This window comes from Monodelphis domestica, chromosome 1 (genome assembly GCF_027887165.1).
Source record: "Monodelphis domestica isolate mMonDom1 chromosome 1, mMonDom1.pri, whole genome shotgun sequence".
Classification (NCBI taxonomy): Eukaryota; Metazoa; Chordata; class Mammalia; order Didelphimorphia; family Didelphidae; genus Monodelphis; species Monodelphis domestica.
In genome coordinates this window covers 229,079,923-229,104,687 of record NC_077227.1, presented here as the reverse complement: position 1 = coordinate 229,104,687, position 24,765 = coordinate 229,079,923, and the positions used below count along the sequence as shown (strand labels likewise).

General features: G+C 37.0%; 1 protein-coding gene across 9 annotated transcripts in view; it reads right to left on the bottom strand.

Annotated features, from left to right (window-relative positions):
- TTC7B (tetratricopeptide repeat domain 7B) overlaps positions 1-24,765 on the bottom strand; it is a 353,505-nt gene that overhangs the window by 277,529 nt on the left and 51,211 nt on the right. For all 9 annotated transcript variants that reach the window (XM_056810528.1, XM_056810526.1, XM_056810525.1 and 6 more), the window contains one exon: positions 11,688-11,818. In XM_056810528.1, coding sequence (XP_056666506.1) covers positions 11,688-11,818 — 131 coding nt within the window. The remainder of the gene's footprint in view (positions 1-11,687; positions 11,819-24,765) is intronic.

Genomic DNA, 24,765 nt, shown 5'->3' with positions numbered 1-24,765 from the left:
GTATATATTTAGCATCCAATCAAGTTGCAACCTATTTATTACCTACTTTATATCAAAGATTTTCTTTTTTTTTTTTAACCACAAGGAAATCTCAGACTTGGAAAAGTTACCCTATCAGTCATCTATTTCAACTTTTATCTAAAATAAGTATCTTCTCTAAAATATCTCCAACAAACGGTGACCTAGCCTCTGAGTACCTCTACTGAGAAAGAGGCAGGTAATTAAGCTTTCCAAAATTCCCAACTATTGATCTAAGATATTACTTTTGAGCTAAGATATTACAGATGTCTCAAAGTTTTAAAAACAAACAGCTAAGTGTTGCAGAAAGACTGGGCAAGTATTTCTAGCTTCAAATCCTAGCATTAGTAGTAATGTGACTTGAATGGTATGACTGGAAGCAAATTGTTTAACTTTCTCAGTCTCTTCATCTATAAAATGTGGGTTTAAAATACTTATATGGCCTACCTAATATTTTTTTGAGAAAAAAATTCATTTTTTAAACTATGAAGTCCCATCAATTAGGGGATAACTGAAAAAACTATGCTATACAAATAATGGAATATTACTGTACCATAAGAAATGATGAAAGAGATACATTCAGAGAAACCTGAGAAGATCTAAATTTATGCAGGATAAAGTGAGCAGAATCAGAGAACGATTTATTCAATGATTAAGACACTATACAAGTCGCCATTGAAGCATTTTTTTTAAATACACAAAAGATCAGAATGAAGTTCAAAAAAGTTACAGACAAATAGATAGGTTTTAAACACTAATGTGGAATTCATGGATTCATATTAAATCATATTTTTCTATTCTTTGTATGTGGAAATGATCATGTTTGTTGGGATTTGTCAAGTTCAAAATAACATAAAATAAAAATTATTTAAAACATTCAGTATTATAAAAATTGAACTATTATCAAATTCTCTAAAACTATTATCAAAACTGAATTGTTATTAAATTTTCTAAAAGGAGTACAAGCATTCACTGCTGACTTTTTTAATCAATGGCTTTTGAGGTAGGAAGGAAGGGAGAAAGGGAATGAAAGAAAAAAAGGAAGAAAGGGAAGGAGAAAGGTAGGAGGGAGGAATAGTTGGGAACTGTAAGAGAAGAAAGCAGATTCATCACACTGGAAGACCAACTGGAGCAGGAGAAGGGCAGGAAGGACAGAGAATTCCAAAGAAAGAACAGAGGAAGTGAGAAGATCCAAGTAGTTAACTCACTTCTCTTTGTGGAGTCCTCCAGAGAGGTTGGTCTGAGAAAAACCTCTGAATCTTGATCATCCTTCTGTGAAGTCAGACCCCCTGAATCCAATGGAAAACAACAGGAGTGGATAGGACTTTGATAAAAAGCTATCCTTACCAGGAAAATCTCCTCTCTCCTTCTAAAGCAATCCTTGAACTTCATATCTTAACTAGGACTAGTAGAAGTCAGGACAGCTATCACCACTGATCCCAGAGGGTCAGGCAGGCAAAGCCTGACCCTGCAGGACTTGGGGAGAAGGGGTTCAATAATCGTTAAGGACTTCCTATTTCCCACTTTCCTATTACCATATCCCACAATCTCACTAAACCTACCTTTTGTGTGTTCCTCAAAAATAAATAGTTGTTTCTATAGATCAAGTGCTTGCTCATAATATTTAGGAAGAGGGGCCTAAAGCTTTGGGAAGGAGAACTATATTTCCTCCCCAAGGAAGAAGAAGCAGTTCAGTTCTGGATTTTACTTCAACCCAGCCTCTCAAGAAATTATAGTCTGTGAATCTGAAGACAGCCTGTGTAGGTTTACTAGGGAAAGAGAGGGGAGAAATAATCTGTCTCCCCTCTCCACCTTTTAGCTCTATTCTATCTACCACACTCTGTGGGAGACTCCATTTCTCCCCCTCCATTAAAGAACATGAAAACCAATCAGATTAGAAATTTTTTAATTCAATAAACAAAAAATGTATTAAGCAAGATCACAAGGATTATTCACTATGACCAAATGGGATTAACACCAGAAATACAGGGTTAGTTTAATATTCGGAAAACTATCAGCATTATTGATCATATCAATAAACAAACTAACAGAAATTACATTATTATATCAATAGCTGCAGAAAAAGCCTTTGACAAAATGCAACTCCTATTCCTTTTAAGAACCCTAGAAAGCATAGGAATAAATTGGTAATTTCTTTAAATGATATCTAACTAAAATCTTCATCAAGTTCCATCTGCAATGGATATAAGTTTGAAGCCCTTCCAACAAGATCAGGGGTGAATCAAGAATGTCCATTATCACCACTATTACTTTGGATTGTACCAGAAATGCCAGCTTTAGCAATAAGGAAAGAAAAAGACATTGAAGGAATTAAAAAGTAAACAAGAAGAAACTAAACTATCACTTTTTGTGAATTATATGATGGTATGCTTAGAGAATCCTAGAGAATCAACTAAAAAACTAGTTGAAATAATTAATAACTTTGGTAAAGTTGCAGGATACAAAATAAATTCACATAAACAATCAGCATTTCTATGTACTACCAACAAAGTCCAGTAGCAAGAGTTAGAAAGATAAATTCCATTTCAAATCACTCTAAACAATATAAAATACCTGAGAATCTATTTGCCAAGGCAAAAGAGGAATTATATGAACACAATTACAAAACACGTCACACAAATAAAGTTAGAGCTAAACAACTAGAAAAATATTAATTGCTCATGGGGAGGCCGAGCTAATATAATAAAAATGGCAATTCTACCTAAATTAACTTGTTTATTCAGTGCCATACCAATCAAAATACCAAATAATTATTTTATAGAACCAGAAGAAATAATAACAAAATTCATCTGGAGGAACAAAAGGTCAGAAATATCAAAAGAACTAATGAAAAAGAAATGTGAAGGAAGGTGGCATAGTAATTAATACCAGATCTCAAAAAATAGAATGGTTAATCATTGGAGCATATTACAAATTACAGGTGTAAATGACCTTAGTATTCTAGTGTTTGATAAACCCAAAGATCCCAGTTTGGGGAATAACAAGTCACTATTTAACAAAAACTGCTGAGAAAAATTGGAAAATAGTATGGCAGGAATTAGGTATAGGCCAATATCTCACACACTATACCTAGATAGGATCAAAATGGATAAATGATTTAGATAGTGATACCATAACTAAATTAGGGGAACACAGAATTGTTTACCCTAAAGATCTTTGGAGAAGGGAAGAATTTATAACCAAAAGAGATAGCAAGTATTAGAAAATGTAAAATGAATAATTTTGATTATATTAAATTTAAAAACTTTTGTACAAACAAAACTGTAATCAAGATTAGAAGGGAAACAATTGGAAAAAAATTTATAAACAAATGTCTCTGATAAAGATTTCATTTCTCAAATTTATAGAGAACTGAGTTAAATTTAAGTCAAATCTAAGTCAAAAGAATACAAGTCATTCCCCAATTGACAAATGGTCAAAGGATATGAACAAGCAGTTTTTCAAATGAAGAAATAAAAGCCATCAATAATTATACGAAAAAATGTTCTAAATAACTCAGTTAGAGAAATGAAAATTAAAACAATGCTGAGGTACCTATAAAATAGAAAAAGTAAACTGAAGGAAACTATTTCTTATTGAAATAGAGAAAGGTAAACTGAGGGGAAATTGCTTCTTGTTGCAATGACTGCTCTACTCTCTGGCTTATGACTAGAGAGAGCTGCTAGAGAAACCTGGGACTGCTTATTTGTAATGGAGGTAGGAATGAGAAATGCTGAGGGATGCCACACAGGGATATTGCCACACAGATGCTGCTACACAGGAGAACTACTCTGGGGAATGCTCTGGGGTCTGCCTACTGATCCCTACTGATGGCTGATCTTTTTAAACTCCTCCCCCCTTCAATCCCTCCCTTCTCCAACCCTCTCCTCCCAGTTCTTCTTGAAGCCTTTGGCTTCTTCCCCCCACCCCCACCCCGAGTGAACTATAAAGATACTCTTTTCTTTTCCTTTTCAAGTCAGGGGGTTTGTTGGGATAACAGGATAGGAAACTGAGGTGAGAGGGATGAGGATGACCCTAATCTAAATAAGGGATTGAGAAAGTAGTCCAGTCACAAGCTGTGACTCTTAGACAGTTAGGGAGACGGAGAACAACAGCTTTTAAATCTTCTTTCTTCTTCTTCACAAAATCAGCAAGGTCTCTCAGCTTAATTTCTGAAGGACCCCAAGGGTCCTTCAGTTCCCTGAGACAACTCTCTCAAGAGAGAAAACAAAGTTCAAAGTCTCTCAATTTCTCCTGGCCAGCTCAACTCTCAAATAGACCACCAGCTTAAAAGCCAAGTTTCTCCTTCTTGTCAACTTCAACTGTCCAAAGCCGGAGAATCCCAAAACCAAGTCAGCCTCACAAAGTCTTTCAGCCAAGTTTCAACCTCCAGGGAGAGAGAGTGAGTCCAAATCAATTCCCCTCCCCCTGGTCAGCTCAACTGCCAACTCCTGGGAACATTCCGTTTTGGAAACTCCTTCTCTTGATTGACAAATAGGTCTCCAGCCCTGGTTCCTGCATCTTGGCTTACAAGTTCTCTCTCTCCCCATGCCTCTACTGGCCAATATAGCAATAAAGAAAAGTGGCAAATGTTTAAGGGGATGTGGCAAAATTGGGACACTAATGCATTGCTGGTGGAGTTGTGAACTGATCTAACCATTCTGGAGGGCAATTTGGAACTATGTCCAAAGGAGTATAAAACTGTGCATACCCGTTGATCCAGTAATACCACCACTGGGTCTGTATCCCAAAGAGAACACAGAAAAGGGGAAAGGACCTACTTGTACAAAAAACTATTTATAGTAGCTCTTTTCATAGTGGCAAAGAATTGGAAATCGAGGGGATGTCCATCAATTGGGGAATGATTGAACAAACTATGGTACATGTTGGTGATGGAATACTATTGTGCTATAGGAAATGATAAGCAAGATGATTTCAGAAAAAGCTGGAAAGATCTAAAGGAACTGATGCAGAGCAAAGTAAGCAGAAACAGGGGAACATTGTACACAATAACAGCAACAGTGGACAATGATTATCTGTCAAAACTTGGTTATTCTCAGCAATGCAACCTGGGACAATCCACTGGTCCACCTCCAGAGAAGAAATGTTGGAGTCATCTTTCACATCAGTATACTTATAGTTTTCTTTTGGGGTTTTGGTTATGTATGAGTTTGCTCTTAGAACAATGACCAATATAGAAGTGTGTTTTGCATGACAAAAAAAATTTTTTTTAATTTTTTAATTAAATCAAAAACAAAAATGTATTAAGTACCTAGATTGTGCTAAGTGATAGAAATATACAGTTTTATAATCTAATCAGAAGATGCCAAGTAAATGACTATGTATTTTACAAGATGGAAAGGTTTAGGGACAAGATACCTTTAAAGCTGGTGGGAAGTGTATGTCAAGAAAAATTTTACCAATGAAGTAAACCTGAGCTGATACTCAAAGAAAAAGCATTTCATCGATCAGAAAAGCAAAGGGACTATTGCTGACTTCGGAAATTTAAAAAAGGGCAAGTTGAACCTGGGAAAAGGATGAAAATTCTGGTCTGGCTGGAAGTATAAAATCAGACTGTAAAGTTAGTTTGAGATCAGAGTGCAAAAGGCTCTGAATGTCAAATTAAGGATGTTTTGTTTTACCCCAAGGAAATAATGAGCTCCTTAAAGATTCTTGAACATGGAAATGACAGGGTGGTATAGGCAAAAGAACACTGGATTTGGAAACAGAGAACCTGAACTCAAGTCCTGCTTCTGATGCTTACTAGCTGAACTTGAGTCTATTTACCTTACCACCCTACTTTCATTGTCCTCATCAATTAAATAAAAAGGTTGAACTAGATACCCCTAAAGTCCATCCTTATCCTAAATCCATAATCCTTTACTCTATGACCTAAGCATTACAAAAATTATTTCTGCAGAAACATTATTTAAGTATAAATTGGAGAGGAAAAAGATGGGAGGCACCACAATTACCAGTCTATTTTATCTACAATGTATCTATCCATTTCCCAGGTTAACAGATAAAGTACAAGAAAACAAGGCTCTTAGGCGCAACTGGGGGGCTCAGTGAATTGAGAGCCAGGCCCAGAGATGGGAGGTGCTGGGTTCGAATCTGGCCTCCGACACTTCCTAGTTGGGTGACTCTGGGCAAGTCACTTTAACCCCATTGTCTAGCCCTTATCACTCTTCTGCCTTAGAACCAATACACAGAATTGATTCTAAGAAGGAAGGTGAGGGTTTGGTTTTTGTTTTTAAAGCAAGGCTCTTGAAGAGGAACAGACCAGAGGTGAAAAGAAGAAAAAAAATTAGGGGGGAAATTAAAGGATGAAGCCAAGAGTCATGAATGGAGGGGGAGAGTAGGGGGAAATCCTAGGGTTACACAGGATGTGTGATTTTTGTTGTTCAATCATTTCAGTCATGTCCAACTCTCCATGACTGTATTTGGGGTTTCTTGGCAAAGATACTGAAGTGGTTTACCATTTCCTTCTCAGACCATTTTATAGATGAAGAAACTAAGGCAAACAGAATTAAATGACATGACCAGGATCACATTGCTTGTATGTGTCTGAGTCCAGATTTGAACTCAGAAATGAAAGATTCCCTGGCTTCAAGTCCATCACTTTACCTATGGGCCACCTTGGGATTCACTGGGCATAGCAGGAGGCACAAAAATCCTGTCCTCACTATTCTTCACACAAAATTCCTAGGATGTTTGTACAAAAGCCATTCCCATTTCAAATTACTTATATCAAGTATATTACACAAATATTACATTTTAAAGGTAAGTATGTGAAGGAGAGAGCAGAACCAAAAGAATAACTTGCACAATAGCACCAACACTGTAAAGAAAAACTTAAGAATGTGCCAATGCAATGCCTAGTCAGGATAAAGCATGTCATCCATGTCATTACAGAAAGGGGATGCACTCAAGAGGAAAAATGAAACATATTGTGGACAGGGTGTGATAGAGAAATTGTTATAATGATTTGGAAATTGTTATTTGTTTTGTTATGGAAAACTATGTTTATGTAATTCCCCTATCTAAACCATTTTCCTATGACCCATTCTTAGCTTAGTATTTAGATAGATAGAACAGCTGAGTTTAGGATTTGTTATTTGGGGGGGTGGGGGGTATAAGTATATTTCAGATAGCAAAGAGTTAAGATAGAATTGTTATTAATGAGGTAAGTATCATGGAAAAGAAAATGCAAGTTGCATTTTTTGGCTAATAAAAGGAGGGGATTATCCAGCCATAGCACTGCTGGGTCTGTACCCCAAAGAGATAATAAGGAAAAAGACTTGTACAAGAATATTCATAGCTGAGCTCTTTGTGGTGGCCAAAAATTGGAAAATGAGGGGATGCCCTTCAATTGGGGAATGGCTGAACAAATTGTGGTATATGTTGGTGATGGAACACTATTGTGCTAAAAGGAATAATAAAGTGGAGGAGTTCCATGGAGACTGGAACAACCTCCAGGAAGTGATGCAGAGCGAGAGGAGCAGAACCAGGAGAACATTGTACACAGAGACTGATACACTGTGGTACAATCGAATGTAATGGACTTCTCCATTAGTGTCAATGCAATGTCCCTGAACAATCTGCAGGGATCTAAAAAACACTATCCATAAGCAGAGGACAAACTGTGGGAGTAAAAACACCAATGAAAAGCAACTGCTTGACTACAGGGGTTGAGGGGAAATGACTGAGGAGAGACTCTAAATGAACACCCTAATGCAAATACCAACAACATGGCAATGAATTCGAATCAAGAACACATGTGAAACTCAGTGGAATCGCGCGTTGGCTATTGGGGGGGGGGGGGGGAGAAAATTATCTTTGTCTCCAATGAATAATGTTTTGAAATGACCAAATAAAATATTGTTTGAAAAAAAAGGGGGGGGGGGGGAGTGGATTGTGATAGAGACATGAAGAGAGGTTTTGCAGGACGTGGGGACCAAGATGAAAGAACCAGGATTCCAATGGAATGTTCCCAGGAAGGGCAGTTGAGGATTTGCTGGCCATACTGGGAGGAGAAACTGGGCTTTTGGTCTATGTGTCTTGGACTGGAAGTCACACTCTCACTCCCTTAAGGTTTGAACCTTGCTGAAAGACCTTTGTGAGGCTGATTTGATTTTTTTGTTTTCTCTGACTCTGAGCAGTTGAAGTTGACACTGAAGAAGAGATTTTCTTGGTGAAAAAGAAAGAATTTGAACTGCTGTTGTCCTCCATCTCCCTAACTGTCTTAGAGTCACAGCTTGTGACCAGACTACTTCCTCAAACCTTTCTAAAATTATCCCCATAGTCTAGGGAAATCCTCATCCCTCTTACCTCAATTTCCCATCTTGTTATCCCAATAAACCCCCTGACTGAGAAAGCAACTGGAGTATCTTTATAGTTCACTCAGGAGGGAGGGAAGAAGCAAAGGCTTCAAGAAGATTTGGGAGGTGCAGGAGGCAAAAGGGAGAGACTGGTTAAGGGAGGGAGGGAGGAAGGGGGTTAGGAAATAGATTGATCCATCAGCAATCAATAGGGATCAATAGGCAGAAACCCCAGAGCAGTATCCCCTGTGTACTAGCATCTCTCTGTGTGTGTGGCATCCCTCCATTATATATAAGCAGGTTTAGGTTCCTATTAGCAGCCCTCTCTAGTCACAGCCAGACAGAGAACAATAGTCATTGCTGAAGAAACAGTTTCCCCTCAGTTTACCTTCACTATCTCAAGAAGTAATAGTTTCCAGTCAGCTTACATATTTTACTACAAGCGTCAATGTAGGAATTTCTTCTGCTTAACTATACATATATATTACTTGTGCTCCTTAAGGGGGAAAAGAGGAAAGGTGTGCCTACAACGGTGCCCCCCCAAAAGAAACAAAATAGGGTCGGTTTTTTAAATGCATAGAATAGAGAAGATTGAAAGGAAAAAAATTAACCATATAGTTCCAAAAGTTACACATTGAGTTTATTCCAGGAAAAAGGAAAAGGGAAAGCAAGCTGTATGTAATAGATTTGCAGTTTCACATTCAATCCTCTTCCTGTTCTACTTTGCACATGAAAATATTCATTTTATTCACTGTTTTTTAAATTCAGAATTTAAAAAAATAAACTTTAAAAAAAAAAGGAAGCATTGATTCAAAAGGCTTTTCCATGAGATTGAACTTGTTTGGTTTTTGTTCGTTTTTTTTAACATACGCACTTTGGCTAGAATTAAAGAAAAAGAATCTAGGGAAAAGTATGAGAAGTTTTTTCTTCTTGCTCCAATTTATAGAGCTTCAAGATGATAAATGGGCCCTTAGTGGTCATTGCAGCCCTTTCATGACACCTTTCTATGGTATTTTCTTGGTTCTGAACTCAGGATTACAAAGTGACCTTACATCTAAACCAACTTCTAAATTCTCCAACATATTTCACTGCAACACAAGAGTTCTTTAAGAGAACCTCTGAATTTTTTGTTTGGTTGATTTCTTACTATTTTGGTAACTATACCTTAATGTAGCTGGTTTTCTTTGTAATATTCTATATTCTGTGCTTTTAGTCATGCCCTGACCTTTAGCAACTAGATGACCTTTGTCAAATCACAATCTCTCAGGATTTCATTTTTCTCATCTATGAAACCTAGTTGGTGGACTAAAGGGAGGAATGTTCTTAATCAAGGACTAGAGAATTTCTTCAACTGTTTTAATACCTGTATTTATAATTTGTTTCCTTTATAATCTTATGTGTTTTATGTTCAATTAAAAACCTGATTATGAAAAGGGGCAGGGCTATTATAACACTGCCAAAGGGGACCATTAGCCAAAAAAGGTTAAGAACTTCTGCTCTAAGATAAATGTCAAGTGGACACATAGTAAATATCAAATGGAGGGGAGAAATCTGCAGATCAGTTAGCTACTGGGGCTCTTTTTATCCTGGATAACTAGGAATGATTTTCTGGCTTGATATTGCAATAATTTGAACCTGAAATTTCTTCTCCAGATTCTACAACTGAATATTAACTTTTCCCCCTTGTAAAACAGAGAATAAAAAATTGTTAGCAGAAGTTAAAGTTTCTATCCCTGGATCAAATCATGCTCACGGAATTCATAACTAACTTATTAACTAATGTTCACTAAAGACAAAGACAGGATGATTTTGCTAAAGGCAAGAGGCATATGAAGATACAGAAATATGAAATCATCTTTATTAATAGAAATACACCACTAGAAATTTCCTTCAGGGATGACAACTTTATTTACTTTTGGCATAATGTCACTATTCTGAGTATAAATTAATCAAGGTTATAAATGTCATAATTAATTCAGTACTACCTAATTTGATTTATTACACTCAATTATAGACAATAATGCAGCATTTATATAAAAATCTTTTCTTCCCTTTAAGAGATCAACTCTTCTTTTCCAGAAAAAATTAACAGATATCTAAATAACCTTGATCATACAAATTTTTGTATCAGGACTCTTAAAAACAACTTGTATTTACTCTCAATAAAGTGCAATGAAGCCATGCTTTATTCTGCCTTCATATCCCTGGTGCCTATCTAGCAATGTCTAATCCATAGAAGATAATGAATAATGGCGCTATTAAACTGAATTAAGGTAATACATTGTTATTCACGCAAACAAAAGAAGACCCTGAAGCATAAAGGATAACTCAGTAAAAGTTCAACTTTAAAAACAGTAAATCACGAACAATCCCTTTTTTGTTTATTCTTTGAGGGGGAACTTTTGCCCTTGAAAACTAATAGCCTTGTGGTTTATCTAAAGAGATGCAATAGAAGGGTACAAAATGCTTATAACAGAATATTCATTCACCACCTATGAAACTGTAAGCTGTCTTTAATATTTTCTCCAAACCCACATATTTTTCTTGCTGATAAATAGTTAGATGCCAAAACAATTATAATATTCTTTATCTTCCTGGAAACAGATGTTCCATAGCTGCAGAATATATAGGAAACTAAGAGGATATTTGAATTCACAAAATATAAGCAAAATGCATAAACCATTACTGAATATGCCCAGAATTCAGCTCCTTCTAACTCCAAATTCATCATTTTCTCAACAATGTCACCGAGCTGCTCATAAATATAAGGAAAGAGTGGTACGAAGTTCTTGATTCAGTTTCTAAGTGTCTAAGCATGATCTTCATGAAGAACAGAGGAGTGTCAAAGAACCTCAAAGACAGAAACTCTTCCTTTTTTATGTATCCTGGGCCTGCTCCTTAAGAAATCTGGTGAAGCTCATAGACTCCTTCTCAGAATCACTTTTTTAAATACATAAAATAAAATATACATAGGATTACAAAGAAAACTGACTATGCTAAAATCCAATTATCAAAATATTTTTTAAAATGCAACATCTTAATTTTGCATATGAGAAAAATGAAGACCCAAAAGGTAAAGAGATTTCCAAAAGATCATTAGCTGCCAAAGGGCTGAGTTACAACTAAAATCGAGGCTGCCTTCTGATCCCAAGTTCAGCATCCTGAAACCTTGCAATAAGGTCACAATTACCCATGTCGTCACCTTCAGACACAGGAATGAAAGACAAGAGAGGTAAAATACTGCAGGCAGAGATGCATGACATGCAACAGTAAAGCTTTGCTCAGGTTCTCCTCCTCTGTAATCGGAGCAGAATGTTCATGACAATTGTACAAATTATTCATACTCACCTTTTCTATCTCCTGGAGGTAAAGGAGAGCAATGTCCCCTGCCTTCTCATAGCAGGTAATGATATCTTGCTCCCGGTCTACATGAAGATTACTAGCAGAAGAGGAAATTGGCAACTTCTCTAAACAAAGACCTGAAATAAGAAAAAAAAAGGAACAAAAGTGAGTAAATATTGTCTGTGAGAAGTTTATCAGTAACCATGGCCCAATAAATGGAAAAACTCAGGATCCTGTGACTCGGAAACATTCAAGGGAAGAGCATCCTGACTGCTTCTCCCACCTAGGGCATGCTAGAAGGGAACAGAGAAAGAAACAAGGAAAAAAGAAAGAAACAAACCCCATCAGCTATATGGAGAAAGTGTCTTAATTAATCAATGCGTCCATTAGGTACAATGAATTAACTGCCTTGAACAAACAGGTTATCTATATAAATGTTAATTCACAAAGCCTTTCAGATATAAGAATAAAGGGATAGCATTATGGAAAAATAGATATAATGCATCCATTATATAAGTTAGTTAAAAACAACAACACAGCCTTGTAAAAGAAAACATCAACAATGATTTTGCTCAATCTCTTTTGCTTACTAGAAGTTCAATAGTGAGACTTAAAACTGTTTATACTGCTTCTAAAAGCAAAGACCTAAGGGATTTGGAAGAGAACTAGATGCAAAAGATAATTATCTTGGCTGTTAACTACTCTTTATTAAGATACATAACCAGGAAACTGAGGGGGTAATCATCAATTGAGGGATGGTTGAACAAGCAGCAGTATATGGATGTAATGGAAAACTATTGCACCATAAGAAATGATGAACAGGAGGAGTTCAGAAAAACCTGGAAAAGAATTACATGAACTGATGCAAAGTAAAGCAAGCAAAACCAGGAAAACAGAGTATACATTAACAGAAATATTATACAATATCAACTGTGAAGGAATAAACTTATCAGCAAAACAAGAATCCAAGATAACTCCAGGGGTCTTGTGACAAAAAATGCTATCCACAGCCAAAGAAGGAACTATTGTAACCTGACAGTCATCCATCACTATTTCTTTTATGAGTTTTTCATTGTATAGGTGATATGTATCTTTAGTCACAATATAGGAAATGTGGAAATATGTATTGCAAGAAAGTACTGATATGACCTATATCAGATTATTTACCACCATGGGGAAGGGGTACAGAGGGGAAAAGAGAATATGAATCATAAAAATAAAAAAAAAATCAGAAAACAATTGTAAAAAATTGTTTCTATATGTAATTTAAAAAACAGATTTAAAAAAAAATTTTAAAGATGATACATAACCAGGAAGAAGTGGCCATATTAACTTGGATTTAATCAGGACTGCTAAGGAATATTTAAAAATGTGCACCATTTGTTTTTGGATGAAGAAGTTGTCATCTTGAACAAGGCCATCATACTTACATGAACTAACTGTTCTCTTTGGCCAAAGCTTTTCTTTAGGCCCTTAAAGTCCTGTACAATGACTAATGTTCATAATGAGTATCCTGAAGAACTACACACAAAGCCATGACAAGTCTTTTGAAATGTCAGAGGTATAAAATGCATGAATAATTAATTAATTACTATGTTATCTATAGCTGGAATCTTTGGTAACAATTAATTAGTGGCTATGATGTGATTTTTTTTTAATGTTAAAGCTCTCCATCTGGTGTCAGAACACAGCAATTGAAATCTCAGCTCTATTTAATATCTGGTAGAATTTAAGCAAGTGACTTAACTTATCTGAGCCTCAGGTTCCTCATCTTTAAAATGGAGATGGCAATACCTGCACAAAAGAAATAATGTATAGAAAACACTTTGTAGTCCATAAAGTCCTACAATGATGTCAACTATTATTACTATTTTTCCCCTTTAATTAACTAGAATACTCCCATGTATCTATATTCTAAATTTTTAAAGGATTCATAACTTTGTGGAATTAAATCTGGAAAGTATCACAAAAAATTATCTAAAGTCAACACCTTCACTTTTAAAAAATGAGAACACCAAACATGAGGATGTGATTAGCCCCAAGTACCTAAATGGTGGCAGAGATGGGCCTGGAATCCAGATCTCCATACTTCTAGATTTGGTCTTCTTTCCACTATGCCATATTACAATATTTAACAGTGCTCTACCAGAATTTATTCCTTAGGTTTTCCTAGGATTTCATTCTACATCTCTTCGATTTTTTCCCTCACATCTTCATTCTTCTCTGGACTCCACTTCTGACTCTAAGGTTAAGCCACCATTCAACAGCAGTTTTCTCACTCTGAAAGATCACTCCTTCCCTGAAACCCTATCATCTGATCTTTTAGTTGGTTCCCCCAAAACCTCCTGGAACCTCCATTTTAACAAAAGTGTCCAAGCCAGCCATGTTCCCTTCTTCATTCCTCTTTGAATTCTGTCCCCGACTCTCAGACTATCTCTACCTCAGAACAAAATAAAATCCACTATAAAAAGAGCTTCCCATTCAAGAAGATCTGCCTCACCATGGTATAGTAAAATCCCTTGGCTTGATTTTCTTTTCTCTTCTTTTTATCCCCCCTAAAATCTTACCTTCTAAACTGGACAACAGCATAGCAGAAACTAGGTATAAACCAATATCTCACACCCTATACAAAGAAAAGGTCAAATTGATTCAGACATCATAAGGGTGATAACATAATTAAATTAGGGGAACACAGAATAGTTTACTTGGCAGATATACGGAAAAGGGAAGTATGATCAAACAAGAAATAGAGAACACTATAAGATGTAAAAATGAATAATTTTGACTTATTAAGTTGAAAAGGTTTTGTACAAACGAAACCAATGTAACCAAGATTAGAAGGCAAACAACAAACTCAGGGAAAAAATTTTATAACAAATTTCTCTAACAAAGGTCTAATTTCTCAAATTTAGAGAATTAAGTCAAACTTAAAAGAATACAAGCTATTCCCAATTGACAAATGGTCAAAGGATATAAACATTTTTTAGATGAAGAAATCAAAGCTATAAATAATTACATGAAAAAATGTCCTAAATGATTCAATTAGAAAAATGAAAGTTAAAACAACTCTGATGTACCATCTCATACCAATCAAATTGGCCAATATGACATTAAAGGAAAGTGATAAATGTTGAAGGGGATGTGGCAAAATTGGGACACAAGTACATTGTTGATGGAGTTGTGAACTGATCAAACCATTCTGGAGGGCAATTTGGAACTATGCCCAAAGAGCTATAAAACGGTGCATACCTCTTGGTCCAGTATTACCACTACTGGGTCTATATCCCAAAGAGATCCAAAAAAAGGGGGAAAGGACTTATTTGTACAAAAATATTTAGAGCAGCTCTTTTTTGTGGTGGCAAAGAATAAGAAATTGAGGGGATATCTATCAACTGGGGAATGGCTGAACAAATTGCAGTATTTGATGGTGACTGAATACTGTTTTGCTGTAAGAAATGATGAACAGGATGATTCTAGAAAAAACTGAAAAGACCTACATGAATTGATGCAAAGTGAAAGACTGAGAGACTTCTGACAAAGAATGCTACCCACCTCCAGATAAAGAACTATTGGAGTCAGAATTCAGTTTAATTAAAGCATGTTATTTTTTACTTTACTATGTCTTTATTTGGGAGGCTTGGTTTTACATAAGTGTTCTCTTACAACAATAAACAATATGGAAATATGAAAAAAAAAAAACCCTTTACCTTCTGTCTTAGAATCAATACTAAGTAAAAGCTAGGAAACAGGGATTAAGAAGCATGTCTAAAGTCACCCAGCTAGGAAGTAACTGAGGCCAAATTTGAACCCAGGACCACCCACCTTCAGGCTTAGCTCTCTACCCACTCAGCCACCTAGCTGCTCCTGACAATTTTCTCTTGATTCAGTTATATGAACTTACCAACTATGTGACTTCTAGTGAAACTCAGTTTCCTCATCTGTAAAATACAGACAGCAATTCCTGCTAAGACTATTTCCAAAAGTATGTTACAAGGATCAAACATGCTAATTATATGGAAGTATTATGTAATCTGTAAAGTGCTAAATACAAATATATAATATAATGATTACTACAGTCAGTCCCCTGGAGCAGAGGCCTATTTTACCAGGCTCTGTCCTGGAAGATTTACATTTCACAGTAGCAAGCTGTTCATAAACCCTTTTCTGACCAGATCTATAAATCTTCAAATGTTGAAGATCAACAGTCAGGGAGGCAAAATTATGAGATTATAGCCCTAGCAGGATCCCATTAAAATTCTAGAATATTCCTTGTTGGGTTGAAGGACTATCATCAATAATAGTCTCAGTTACCATAAATTTAGAAAAAGACATTAAAAATGTTTTTACCATCATAAAGTGGGAAATGGTGATAAAGTGGTATCAAGAAATCTCCTTAGGAATATGCCTCTTATACTTTATAGGACCACAACTAATCCTTTGACTCAGCTACCTTCTAACTAATAGAGACAGTTTTAAGGGTGAATGAAATAGTGTGGTGGACCTTATATTATCTTACTAAGGCTCTCACGATGAAGAAAGTTAAATAATTATTTTTGTCTTTGTTTTCCAATGCCTATCACAGCACCTGACAAATAACAGGGACTTAATAAATACTTGGTTGATTGATAAGGACACATAAGAGAGCATCTAACTAGCTATACTTCATGAATTCAAAACACTGAGTTCCTACAAACTACATTCCAGGTACTAAAAAGTCTGGTATAAATGATTTCTGTAAGCTCTGAAAGAAAATCAAAGAGTAACAGTGGCCACTAGAGCAGGACAAATGTCTTGATTTTCAAAGAAAGGAAGAGTGTGGGTTCTACAAGCTGCTGCAGTCCAATGAGCCTGACTATTCTTCTGAAAAAATGACACCTACTACACATGTACCTAGAAAGCATTATATTGTCAAAGTGTTCTATATTAAGTTATGAAGGACCAACTCCTAGAAAAAAGTTGTCTACACTTATTGCCTTCATCTCCACTGTTCTCGCTCCCTTCTCAATCATCTGGCAACATGGCTTCATACTTCATTACTCAACTGGAATTTCTCTTTTCAAGGCTACTAGTGACCATCTAATTACTAAATCCCATGAACTTTTCTGAGTCTTCATCCTTCTCTTAACCTCTTTAAAATAAAAAACTTTACAGTATTTGACACTAAAGATCCCACTCTCCCTCCTGAATATTTTACACTCCTTGGAATTTTGTGGTACTGATCTCTGCTGGTTCTCCTCATACCCTGGTCTTTCTCAAGCTCCTTTGCAGGATCATCATCTATTTCCCCACCCCTAAAAATGAGTATGTACTTTTTAAAACTCTGTCCTGGCTCCTCTTCATCATATTCACTGATCTCATCGGCTCGCATGAGTTCAAACTATCATCTCTATGCAGGTAACTCCAACATCCAGATACCCACGCCTTGAGCTCCAGGCTCATATCCCCAGTTGCTCCACAGATATTTCCAAATGGCTGTCCCAAAGCCAATTCGAACTTAACACATCAAAACAGACTCTTTATCTTTCCCCAAAACCCAACACCCTCTTCCTAACTTTTCTACTTCTGTTGAATGCAACACCATCCTTCTGGTGACGCAGATTTCGACCTTCAAAGATATCCTCAACCTCTCCATTTCCTTTCTGTTTCATAGCCTATCAGTGGCCATGTCTAACAATGTCTACTTTCATAACATTACATTACAAGTTTCCTCTACTTCACAATCACCCAACCTACCCCTCCTGCTCAGGCCCTCAGCACCTGTCTCTTAAAACAAGGCTAAAAAACTCTCAGCTTCCAATATTCCTTCCCTCCAATTTGTCCTCCACACAAATGCCCAAGGAATTTTTTTTTAAACCTTTATTTTCTTAGATTAAATAATGGGTAACAGTTCCAAGACAAAAGAGAGGTATGGGCAAGGGAATTGAGATGAAGGGATTTGACCCAGGTCACACAGCTAGGAAGCGTCTGAGACCACATTTGAGCTCAGTGTCTCCCATTTCCAGGTCTGACTATCTATCCACTGTACTATGTAGGTACCCCAAAGTCATATTTCTAAAGCACAAGTCTACCTAGATCACTACTCTGCTCTAGAGACTTCAGTGGCTACCTCTTGCCCCTAGGATAAAATACAAACTCTTAACTACAATCATTCTCAGTTTCTGCTAATAAAAACAAAGACATCCCCTCCCCCCAAAAAAATCAGAGAATTGTATTAAAATCAGAAGTGACCTGGGAAATGATCTACTCCAACCTCTTATTATAGCCACTTTTCCAGATTTTATTTCGGAAATAATCTATGTGACATAGAAGTAACCTAGGGTTAGTAGCTCTTCGATGAACAGCCACAAAATGCATAGAACTAAACTAGCTATTATTTAGAAACATAGAATATCAATGTTAATAGCAGAGAGCTACTGTTACCATGCCTCAATAAAATTATATCAGAACTAAAAGGAATTCTAGAAGTCAATAACTGGTGGTGAGGACAGTTTTGCCAGAAACCACACATTCTCTCCCAGAGAAACCAAGAAGAATGTGGGGCCTGGTGTCAACAGCCATCCCATGATCAACCAAGGCAGCCACAGAAAATGAGCAGCTGGGAAGCCTGCTCTATGTGTATTTTGATTACTGTGTTAAGAAAAAAAAACTAGTAATGTCAATACTTTACTGTTCCAAAGAGCTTTCTATGTGCAAATATGAAAATCTCACTTGCTCTTCATAAGAACCCTAGGAGGAAGACACACCCAGGCCTCCTGGGTAGTACTATTCTCCCACCCTAGCACACAGACCCTGGAGAGTCAGAAGACAGCAGCTCTGGGGCTACTTTCAGCTTATCACAACACAAACTCCCAATGGAGAAAGCCTCAAAAGTCAGCTGATTTCATCCACTACAGATTCACGATATACAACCTCAACTGAATTCTTGGATAATCTCGGCCACTGGGAGGCGCAGTGGACAGAGCCTTGGCCCTGGCCTCAGGAATCCAAATTGAGCCTTAGACACTAACCCAGCAGAGAGGCTCTAGGAGAGCCAAAGCCATTGACTGCCTTGGTGTGCTCATCCCAAAAATGAGGATAATAATTGCACCTATCTGGCAGAGCGGTAGGTACAAAATCAGTTAATATTTGTAATATACTTTGCTGAACTTAAAAGAACCACATTCTAGCTATTATCACTATTATTATTAACCTTATATGATACCCCTATCATCTTCCTACCTCTCTTCTTACACGCATATCCAAACTTTTTCCCCATCTTTTCTCATTCTCAAATACAGCTCTCCAACCACCCCCATGTACATACACAAGTAACAGATGGCTGAGGATCCAACTTTACTGAGAAGAGTAAGGACACAAGTGTGGTATTTTGGAACAAGAACTCAACTGCAAGTCCCAGGGCCTGTACTAAAGTCCTGGTTCTACTTCTTTCTACCTGTTCTACTTTGGGCAAATCAGTTCCCCCTCTGAGTCACTTTAAGGTGACTCAAAGTAAAAACAGGTGAGTGAAACCCTCTGACTTCTCTATAGGAAGAGATTCTAGGGTCCCTTCTGTCTCTGATCCAATCTTGGCCTCCATCACTCTATTCCTAACTTCTCACTGCCTCACCCCCATTGCACCTCCATCCTTCACCATGAACGCTACAGTTGTGGTTTTTGTTTGTTCCTTCCACAGCCATCAGTGCTACAGCAATCATCCCCTCTCACGAATGTGTTTAATCTTTTAGTCACCATTGGTCCCTTTCGCTGCTATCTACTACAGACATTCTCACTTCTACAAAATAGATCCTAAATCCTAAAAAACACTTTCCTTGAATTTATCTTCTCTCTTCCATGCCATGTCACCTCTCCTTCAAAGCAAAGCTTCCTGAAAAAGTTATCTATGCCCAAAGTTTCCACTTACTAATTATCTACTCTCCCTTCAATCCTTTGAAAGCAGGAGTCTCTTCTAAAACTCTACTGAAACTAAAGGTGTCCCTTTCACATCATGACTTGCCCCATCATGGTTTCAATGCATTGTATGTTGGCCTAAGAAATTAAATGGGAATTTGGGGAGAGTTTTGTAGAAACCAAAGACGTGCAAAGGCCAGAAGATGACACAGAAAAAATTTAGAAACTCAGAAATGCATAAAATATATGTACAGTACTGTATATCAACATGTTTTATCTCTTAGTACACCTTAAAGATATACAATTTCTTTTTTAAATAAAAATAAGTAAAAAGTTAAAGTTAGCGAAAAGAATGCAAAAGCCAGGAGATGGCAAATAAAGGTTAGAAATGTAAATATACTTTAAAAAGTTAAGTAACTCATAAATGCATATTTCACCCCATGAAACAAAAAGAAAAAATTCAGATGACTTCTCTGGTACAAAGGGAGGACCAAAAAATTTTATGCAGATTTTCCAGATTGCAAAGATGCCACTGTGGCACAATTGAATGTAGTGGACTTCTCTACTAACAGCAATGAAATGATCCAGGATAATTCTGAGGGACTTGTGAGAAAGAACATTCTCCATATTCAGAGGAAGAACTGTGGGAGTAGAAACACAGAAGAAAAACAACTGCTTGACCACATGGGTTGATGGTTGGGGATGTAGACTCTAATTGATCACCCTACTGCAAATATCAACAACATGGAAAAAGGTCTTGAGCAATGACACATGTGAAACCCAGTGGAACTGAGAGTTGGCTACAGGAGGGGGGTGGGAGGTGGAGAGGGAAAGAACATGCATCATTGTACCATGGAAAAATGTTCTTAATTAAATAAAATTTAAAAAAAAAAAGGTGCCATGCCCCTAACCCCCGCCATGTGGAAGGGATACCTGCAATTCTCTTAAAGTTATCCAATGACCGATCAGTTTTCATACACCCCAGAGTCAGATTATGGAAAACATGGCTGCCTTTTAAAAAGATGAATCCAACTTTAAAAAGTAGGGTTATCTCCACTCACTCAATAACCCCCATTATAGAAACACAATCTCTGAATATATTTGGCTTTGGTCCTGATGATACTTTTAACCTGGACTTACTACCTGAGAAGATAGTTAAGATCCATAAATCTGTCACTATGTGAGATAAGATTTCATCCTACTAAAAGCAAACTTCTTTCGAATTTCAAAGGAAATCCCTTAGTTCTAGCATTCTTAAGTCTATTCTAAAGAATGTTTTATTAACCTGGTTAATAAACTTAACACTTCCTGTCTTAAGAGACCTCAAATAAACTCCTCTCAGTCTCCTAAAGAGCTCTAAATAGTTTATTTTATCCTTTTTCTGCAGCTTCTCCTTCCATGAGTATTATTTTTGTCTCCTCCTCTTGCTATTAGACCATAAATTCCATGAGTCTAAACTTTAGGTCTTCTCCCAGGCACTAGCACTGCTCTCTGTAGCAAACAGTGCTCTGTATGTTTTGAAAGGAAGCTTACAGAATTTTAAAACCTCCCTTTGGACTTCTAAAAAAGACGGTATTCAAATTTTCCCTCTCAGTCACCCCAGATTTTAAATCATACTGTCATTTTGTCTCTTCATGCCCCCATATGGCAGAGATACTAGAGTGATTTGCCATTTCCTCCTCCAGTTCATTCTGCAGATGAGGAACTGAGGCAAATGGTTAAATAACTGCTAGTAAGTGTCTGAACAGATTTGAACGCAGGAAGGTCAGTCTTCCTGATACCTGGGCTGGCACTCTATTCACTGTGCCACCTAGCTGCCTGAATGCCATGTAAAACATCTGTATTCTTTGCAAGTTTCTTCACTGTACATATTTGAGAGCTCTTCATCCCAAAGGCCTCACTATGGTCAATGATGCCACAGATTTCTAACTGAGAAACCAAGTCATCCAATAAATCAGAGTGCCTTTCAGTGCTAAATCAGGATTATTTCAAATCTCTTCTACCATCTGATGTGCTGTACCTTCTGAGTATTTGCTATTCTCTAAATAGAACTAAAGGAGAGCCAATCACTTAACTCATCAAAACCAGCCTAAATGTGAATGTGGGTCAGTGACAGTAAAACTCTTCTTTCTCTTCTTACAGCATCTAAATATAAACAAGAAGCCTCAATTGCAATTTGAGATGGCTATGTGCAATATGGAGTCTAACATCTCACTATTTACAGAATCTCAAAGCTGAAAGGGAGAGGCTGTGGTATGGTGCAAAGTATAAATTTGGAGCCACACATGGATTCCAATATTGATTCCACTTAAGAACTAAGTCACTCTGGGCAAGTCCTTTCCTTATCTTCTCTCCCTGGTCATTTCCTCAAGGGAAAAATTAGGTGATCCCTCACACTCTTAATTCTTGATCCTCGGATCCTTGGAGATTGCCAGGGGTGCCCAGGGAGATTATAGAATCTCAGACTTGAAGGGACTTTTCTATTCTCATCTAAAACACGAAACCCAGAATATATGGCCTTGGAAGTCCCTTACAACTCTTAATAGTGGATGATTCTAAAATAGAAAGGACTAGATAATCAATATAGGTCCTTTCAATTCTGAAAAACTGGAGGAAAATTACTTGCCCAAGGTCACACAGCTAATTTGTGGGAGGGATGGAACTAAATCTAAATAACCTAACTCAAACTAATGCCCTTTCTACCAAATCACACAGGGATCTGGAATGGAAACCCCAATAAATTAAGAATAGCTCTGACAAAGAAGAAGCAAGTAAAGCCATTTCACTATTCATTTCTCTGTCTTTCTACTCCAGGTATATATGGAGGACAAAATCACTGGCCAATTTAATTTTGCACTGCTAGGAGTTGAAGCCCTGTGCTAAAGGCCTTGAGGTATTATGCTGAAGACCATGAATGCCATAATAGGTATTCTGCCTATAAACAAGAAAATACAAAGGTATTTTGCTCACATTTCTATAACATCTTACAGTTTACAAAATTTTTTCCTGGCCTCTAAAGTTCTTTCTACATCTATGATTCTATAATCCTCTCTGGTAGGTAGTGTAGATAGTACTATTCCCATTCAGGCTGAGTTTTTTTTTAAACCCTCATCTTCCAACTCAGAGTCAATACTGCATATTGGTTCTAAGGCAGAAGAGCAGCTAAGGGCTGGGAAATGGGGGTTAAGCGATGTACCCAGGGTCACACAGCTAGGAACATTGATTTGAGGCCATGGCAATTTGAATCCAGGACCTCCAATTTCTAGGCCTGTCTCTCTCTCTCAATCCACTAGGCTATCTAATGGCCCCCAACTAATCCAACTTCTAAGGTCATACAGCTCACAAATAATGGGAGTCAGGATTCAAACCTAATTCTCTAGGTTCTAACTGCTACATTTTCTTCACTCCTGAGTGGCTCCAGAAATGATTTGTGTGAAGGCTGACTTAACATATTAAAAGTCCTTAACTCCTGTGAGAATCTCTAAAAATGCTGTAGAGAACAAGTAAATTAGTGTATCAGTTAAAGGTTCATGACAAGGATCTCTAAAATAGCCACCAAGTGGCAAATAACTTCTAAAAGTGAATCCCCTTAAGCAATATAAATGTTAAATGAAATGCACAATTCTCTGATTTTCCTGCCTCTACACTGGTATTTTTCCCATAGGAGATTCACTAATTTAAAGTTAATAAGGAAGACTGGTAATTCACCTTTCTGCTCTGTACTTTGAACTTTCACCAAATCAGATAATAAGCTTAATTCCAGTAAATGAAAATAATTATTCATCGAAGGGATGCCAATGAGAAAAATGCCAAGGAGAGCACAAACGAGACCTCTTTTGGAGGCTGGTGGGTGAGGAAAGTCAAATAAAACAGAGTGCAGGGAGAGTGGAGCTTGACAAGGGAAAAGTTGGTATAGACTGCCCTGATGCCTCAGTGGAAGGATCACTAGGCTGGGGTCCTACAATCGCATCAGTTCAGTGGCCTCCATAGAGTAATGTTCAAACTTCAAATTGCAGGAAGGCCAAGAGGAACCTGTGACATGGGCAAAGTTTAGTACAAGCTCTACAAAGGACAGATACCCAATAAAAGCCTTGACTGATTAGAAAACAGGCCCACAGTGACCCCTGGTGATAATTAACATGCTTGCAGTCAAAGGTTTAGACCGAAATTTCATCTATGCATAAGGTCATCATATAAAGTCATCATATAAAGGAAAACAGTGTAAGAGAAAAAGCAGAAGATGCTAAAGTGCTTTCCTGATTACTTTGATTTTCTCAATTACATTTTGTCTTTTAAAAAGTTCAAAGTTCTCACAGGGCTTATATAGACCTCCTCCTCTAATTCTGGGTTTTTTTTTTTTTGGAGATTTTTTTTTTAAACACCCCACTGGCACAAATATATCCTTTTCTGTGGTTTTTACAAAAGAGCCTGTGGACTTTCTTTTTAATACTGGTTGGAGGAAAACAGTGCTAATTTCCAACAATGTCTTCAGAGGCTATGTACTCACTTCAAGCTTTCATTGAATATTTGCCAGTGCTAGCTATGACTACTGAAGTTTCTAATTTAAAGAAATCACAGGAGGAAGCAAGGTGCAAAGGAAAGATCCTTTGCCTTGGATTCAGGAGACCAGGGTTCAAATATAGCAACTTTTTTTAACCCTTGCCTTTCCTTTTAGAATCAATAAAGTGTATTGGTTCCAAGGCAAAAAAGCCGTAAGGGCTAAGCAATGAGAATCAAGTAATTTGCCCAGAGTCACACAGTGAGCAAGTTTCTAAAGCCAGATTTGAAATCGGGATCTCCTATCTCCAGTCCTGAACTACCTAGCTAGCTGCCTGCTGAAAACCTTACTTCTAAACACAAAAAAATAAAACTTAATATTGAAAAAAAAACTTCCATAGCAAGCTAGCTCTGGGCTTTACTTCTAAAATGGTCTTGATTCCTAAACTTAGATATTCTCTCCTAAAGTACCAAGAACTTTGGGATGGGAGGAACAGAGGCAAAACTTGGTTTTTAAATTATGGAATTTAAGTATGATTACTGACATTTAAAATAATAATGATAGGGGCTCTAGGTGGCACACTGGAGAGATAGCCAGTCCTGAAAGCAGGAAGACCTGGGTTTGAATCTAGCCTCAGACAGTTCCTAGCTGTGTGACCCTTAATATAAGTATGAATGTAAAATGTTATTCTATCTTGCC